The sequence below is a fragment of the Peromyscus leucopus genome, chromosome 1 (genome assembly GCF_004664715.2).
Source record: "Peromyscus leucopus breed LL Stock chromosome 1, UCI_PerLeu_2.1, whole genome shotgun sequence".
Taxonomy (NCBI): domain Eukaryota; kingdom Metazoa; phylum Chordata; class Mammalia; order Rodentia; family Cricetidae; genus Peromyscus; species Peromyscus leucopus.
In genome coordinates, this window is record NC_051063.1 from 4,364,659 (window position 1) to 4,370,854 (window position 6,196).

The window sequence follows — 6,196 nt, forward strand, 5'->3', positions numbered from 1 at the left end:
GTCATTAGAGCACCAAACAACACAGGACACCCCAGTCAGTACCTGTGCCCCAACAAGGACCACTGACTTCTCCCCTCTCCCAAGGTCTTTACTCCTCGTAAGGTCCCCGAGAACTCCTAACCTATGCACAACGTTGGGAAGAGAGTTCCTGGGTTGAGGGGTAATGGCTAGCACCCTCAAATGGTCCAGCTGCCTCAGTGACTGATCGCTGAATCTAGTCCAAGCCTAAAGTGTTGGGACCTCTTAGGACTTGTTCTGCATGGGTGTTCAGAATCGTGAAGTGAAGATGGCTGAGACTTGGGCTCCTCAGGAAGTAGGAGTGGGAAAAAAAAAAAAAAAAAAAAATCCATTCTGTGCTTCTCCAAGTCACAGACAGGGAAACAGAGACAGAGAAAGGTCTCTTGCCCTGGGGGAATCTCTCGAGAACTAGGCACTGGGCTTTAAACTTGGGTCTTGATTTCCATCTCACAACTCACAGTTCCGGCCTGGTACTTCCAGAGCAGCAGGTTCTGCTCATGGAAGGTTCTTCCCATACTTCGGAGCAGGATGTTAGCTTAGAGGCTAGCAAGAGGGTAGGGCAGACTAGGCTCCCAGCATAGTGGGGATAGATACAAAGGGGGCTCACGAGCCTGGCCCCACACTCCGGCGGCGGCGAGGGTCTGAGAAACCCAGCAGGCTGGGAGATGTCAGCCTGCACCTCCCCTCCCCCTCCCACACCAGTCCCTTCCCTCCTGAACCCAGCTCTCAGGGGGGAGGGGCAGTCCTGGAAGAGGGTCAGGAGCTGCTCAGGAAAAGCCCGGGCAGTATTTAGACTAGAAACAGACTCTAAAATGCAGGGGTGAGGAAAAAATATAGTGGGGTGTGCATCGATTCTCCTGGAGAAGGGCCTTTTCGGGTCAAGGTGAGGGGGGCCAGGTCACTCCTGGTGCGGGGGGAAACGTAACTCCTGTGTCAGGTGTGAGGGACCCAGCCCCGAGGAGCCTCATGGGGCTGGTGGGGTGCCATTTACAGCACCGTGAAGGTCTCTAAGAGCAGAGGTAGCTGGTGGCAGAGATGCCAGCTTCAAGGGGGTTCCATCTCTAGGAAAGCATACTAAAGGGAGGGCCTTGCCCCAGGCAGGGAAGCAATAGCTGCTTAAAGAAGATTTCAGTCTTAGGGGAAGAAGCAGCATTGCCCAAGACAGGTGACAGTCTCAAAGGGCGTCACAGTCTCCAGGAGTGTCTCAACCTCCAGGAAGCAGTCAGGAGGTCCCAGCTTCTAGGAGGTAGGCTAGGCTCCGGGGTCCCAGTCTTAAGGGCTATGGGAAGTCCAGAATAGACAGAGTGGGGGCCTGGCGTGGACGGAGTAGCAGGGAAGCCGATACAGGATCCCCAGGCTGGAGAAGTGTGCTGAGGATTGAAGTGTCACCATTTAGGGGGACTGCAGGACCCGAAAGGCTCCAAGGAGGGCTTAGCACAGAAGGTAACCCATCCGCAATGAAGCTGAGTGTTGAAGGTGGACGGGAAGCCCAAGTCCAACGGGCATGGGCAGACACCTCCTGGAGACTACCAATCTCGAAGTCATTCACTTCGCTCTTGCCGGTCTGGAGTAGAGTCCCTGGCCAAAGCAGGCTTTCTGGGGGTCCTTGCATGGTGGTAACCCCATGGGAGTCCTGTCCTCAGGGAGATCGGCTGGCATATCCCACCGTCAGAGGCTGGTCGCCCAGCATCCCCGCAGTCTCTCACCTTCGAAGAAGCGCTGCAGCGCTTCGGTCTCGTCCACCACCTCCATGGCCCGCCTGCCCGGCGCGTGCGCTCCGGCCGCAGCCCCGCTACAGCCTGGCCCGGGGGCGCGGCATTGCCGGCGCGGCCCGCGCGACAGTCCCGGCTGGGCTCCCGCTGCTGTCCCACCAGGCTCGCCTCACGCTCGCTACCCGCAGCCCTAACCAGGACTCCGCCTGCCCCGCGCCCCGCCCGCCGCCCGCAGCGCCCTCTGGCGGTAGGCTCGAGCCGCAATCTCAGGTAGCAGGATGCCACTCGCCTGCAGGGGGCGCTCGACGCGTAACCCTGGCCTTGAAGTCGTTGGGACTTGACGCAGGGCATCAACCGCTTTTCACTCTCTCCTTGGATGGATAAGGAGATTGCGAATCTAAGATTTTTCAGAAACAGATTTCAGATACGGCTCCTATTCTTTTTGGTACCCACCTTATCCCAGTGAGAGCACCGTGAATGCACCAAAGAAATGTTTGTAATGTTCTAGGCTAGCACAGAGCACTCTACAGGTGTGTTACTTCAGTTAATCCGGGCAGGTCTTTACCAACCACCCCCTGAGACGAGTCTCACTATGTAGCTCTGGGTGTTATGGAACTCACTATCTGCCTTCTGCTTCTCGAATGTTGGGATTAAAGGCGTTCACCACTATACGCGGCTGGAAGGAACTATAACTTTCATTTACAGATGAGGACACTGAGCCTTAATGAGACTCCCATCTAAGGAAGTGCTTCTATATAGAACGTTCTGGATCGATGGAAATACTCTAGGTGCTGTCATTAGCCACAGTGGCAGCTGAACGCCTGAAATGTGGCAATGGTGATTGAGCACCTGACTTTTCGGTTTGATTTTATTTTAATTTGAGCTTAATTAGTCATGTGGGATTGTGGTGGTATTGGACAGTGCAGGTGGATGATTTCAAGGCTAGTAGGGTTCGGAGTTTAATGAGAATCACATCTGGTCCCCCACTGCCCTATCTGATGAATAGAGACCTGAAGGTTTAATCTGAAATCGTGCAGGGATGAGGCCACTCCCTGTCTCCTGTTCATACTCTTACCTCCATCTTGCTCCACTACACAGCGTCTCTCTGGCATGATTCTTCTTCAGCTCTCCCAAATCATTTTCATAGAGCAGAAACCAGGCCATACCATGCCTTTGATAAAAGCCAGTGGTCCCCCTCGCCCTCCAGTATCTAAACCTCTAACCCTGTTTTCTCAGGCCTTGCATTCTCTCTCTACTTGAAACAACAACCTCAGCTTCAACTGCTTCCTCCTCTACTCACTAAACTGTTGCTACCAAGACCTCCTGCCATCACCCAAACATGCCAGGCCCACATCTGCCTCAGGGCCACAGCCCGTGTTAGTTCACCACGATGCTTATTCCCAGCAGGCCTCAGAGCACACATCAGCATTCTCTCCAAAGCCGCTCACTCCCCCTCAGCCTTTCTCTCCTTCCTGTGAATGTCACTTCTCACTTTGTTCCCATTCTCCTCCTTCTCATGGGAAGCCTTTGAGGTCCTGCTATAGCTTCGACATCAAAAAAATAAAACAAAACAAACAAACAAAACCCACCCACTACCTGGCACCGAGTAGGTGCTCAGGAAGTATGCGCTGAGTAAGTGAACAAAGGAATCCCTGAACCCAGGGTTTAGAGGTGTAGAGGCAGAGAATTCTGGAATCCCAGACCCAGCAAATCATCCCACTACAGAGTGATTCAGTGCATAACCTCAGAGGAGCCTTAGGCACAGCAAGTCAGAACCAGAAAGACCTACCCCACTATACCACTGTGTGGGAAAGATGAAATTGAGGGGTAACCGCAGCATGGGGGTACACACCTGTAATCAAAGTGCTGGGAAAGCTGAGGCAGGAGGATTGCAAGTGTAAAGCCAGTGGGGGCTACAAAGTGAGACCCTGTAAACACACACACACACACACACACACACACACACACACACACCAATAACAACCCAGAAGGGTGGAAGAACTTGCTGTCTAATCAAGATACTAACCTACCAGCCTAGTACTCTTGACTCTTCCTGTCAGTGGCCGCCAGACTAAGGCGGGAAACTAGCCCAGCTTTGCAGGTAGTGAGACCCCATGAGCCCTTCTAGTGCTCCTCCTGCCTCCCCCTTTCTCAGTGGCCAGCATGGGGGAAGGGCAGCCAGAGCCTGAGCTCCAGATGTGGCCCAGTCAGCAGGCTTGTGGTGGCCCTCCGAGGAGGGCGTGGGGGAGGGGGTGCCCAGGCCGGCGGGTGCTTCACAATGAGGTTTTGTCCCTCCGGGGGCGGTTCTCAGAGCTGCCTCTCTTAGGTATATAGAGTGGGGTTTTGCTGGAGGCCCAGCTGTGGGCACTGACCACAGCTCCCTCTTTCCAGCCGTGGCCTCGACCAAGGGGGGAGGGGGCCACACTGAGCGGCCCATTCTTTTCCAGCTCATGCACCCAGAGGTTTGTCTCCTCTGCAGACTCCCCTAAGACAATTGTTATTCTGCACTCCAGCCCCTCCTCCAACCAGGGTCAGGCCTGCCTGTAGACAAAATGAACACCCGGCCATGCCATGCAACTTTGAAAGATGAATTTATTTCCTGGGATGCCTGGGACCGCTACAGAAATGACATCACTTTGAGACTCCAACTACCCAAAGATCTTCCCTACGTACTCCACACATAAATTCCACGCCTCAGGGTGGGCTGCTGACTCCAGTGTTGATCTTGTCAGGTCATCAAGGGCTGAGGATGGGGAGACCCACCACATTATCAAGACCATAAACTCTCTCAAATCCAGGGTAGACCAGGCAGGATGAAGGCCCCTTTTAATCTCATGGGAGCTGGCCTTGCTAACTCCCTATTCCACCAGGGCCACAGAGCAAAAGAGCAGCCACACCCCAGGGCCTCTCATGGCTGGGCTTGGGTGGAGGAGGCTTAGATACCATGATGAAGTTGGGGTCCGAGCACAGGTGGGCCTACCCCACAGCAGGGTGGTGCTGGAGCTGGTAAAAGAGCTCAGGGGGACTTTCGAGCCAGACTTTGTTATCCCTGGAGATGATTGCCATCTGCTGTGTGACCCTGAGCAAGCCACAGAACCTCTCTGGACATTTGCTCTGCTTCTGCTCCATTAGGGCCAGGATTGTTTGCAGACTAGTGAAAGGGGAAACCACTATGAAGTAAAGGTCCCAGGCTAGGACAAACTCCTGGATTTGGTCCTACGTCTGTCTGTACCTCATGTATGACCCAGAGCAGGCTGTTTGCTCTGCTGTTCAGAGGTGGTCAGGGGGAGACAGCTTTCAAGGCCAAGAGCTCTAGCTCCTCATCAGGTTCGGTCATACTGGACTTGGGGGCAGTCTGAGTGAGAAGGAGGTGGAGTCAAGGCTTAGCTGGGCCAGGATGTCTATACCAGCCTCTGCAGGCCACAGTGAGACCTGCTGGAGAGACAGCGCCCCCTGCTGTGCAGAAGTTTCAGGGCCTGAGGTTGGTAGGATGCTCAGCACTGCCTGGGCTCTCCTGCCATTCCCCAGCCTCAGTACTCTGGATCCAAGCTAGGCTGGGGCCCTGTGGCTGCCCGGGTGTTTTACACTCCCACAGAGAAGGCCTCAACAAAGCTTCTCGTGGCTTTAACACTTCAGTGCTACTGCTCTGGTATTCTCATTCCTGCTCACAGCATGGCGTGCGAGGCAGAGGGATGGGTGGGCATGATGGGACCAGCCTGGTATTCCAATCGCTGGTTTACATCTGGGGCCATTTACCTACTCTTCAGTCTCAGTGCTCTCTGGAAGGGAAAAGGGGGCACCATGCTTCAAGGGTACTATGTGAGAGACACAAACCCTTCCCCTAATATGTCTTACCTAGGCAGGACTCAACAAGCGGTTGCTCTTATGCACTTGGGACTCAAGGAGACTTCTGCCTGCTTGATGTAACTCAGTGATGTCCTGGGCCTGGGCACTGACATGCAGGAAGCCAGTGAAAAATTCAGGCCCTTCCTTAACCCAACAAACCGTATCTGTATTTTATTTTCAAATTTGTATTATGTTTCTGTATTTATTTGTGGGGAGGTATGCATGTATCCCAGTGCATGCATGTGGAGATCAAAGGACACCTACCATAGGATTCCTGGGAATCAAACTCAGGCAGTCCAGCTCAGTGACAAATGCCTTAACCTATCTATTAAGCCATCTTGCTGGCTTAGCACTTGAATTTTAGCAAAACCATGGGAACTGCATCAACTTTGAGTCACACAGTTCTAACCCACTGGGCTGTTCTTAGACAGCCCTCCACGCCTTCTGTCTTTAGTGGCACAAAAGCCTTGATCCCAAGTATCCTCACGTTTTCCCCTTATGCTTTCTGGCTCATCTAGGGAATGGGCTCAGAGGTCCTCATTCCCTGCTGTGATCTTGGCAGCATGTCCCCACACTGCCTCCATTCCCACCTGATGAAAAAAAACCACATGAGGCAGAGG

The 6,196-nt window shown here is 53.6% G+C and overlaps 1 protein-coding gene across 1 annotated transcript in view; it reads right to left on the reverse strand.

Moving 5' to 3' along the window:
- Window positions 1-1,908, reverse strand: part of Myrf (myelin regulatory factor) — a 31,999-nt gene extending 30,091 nt beyond the window's left edge. Inside the window, 1 exon segment of the mRNA XM_028884281.2 lies at window positions 1,725-1,908. Within this exon segment, the coding sequence (XP_028740114.1) occupies window positions 1,725-1,770 (46 nt within the window). The 5' untranslated portion in view covers window positions 1,771-1,908.
- Window positions 1,909-6,196: the final 4,288 nt, after the last annotated feature.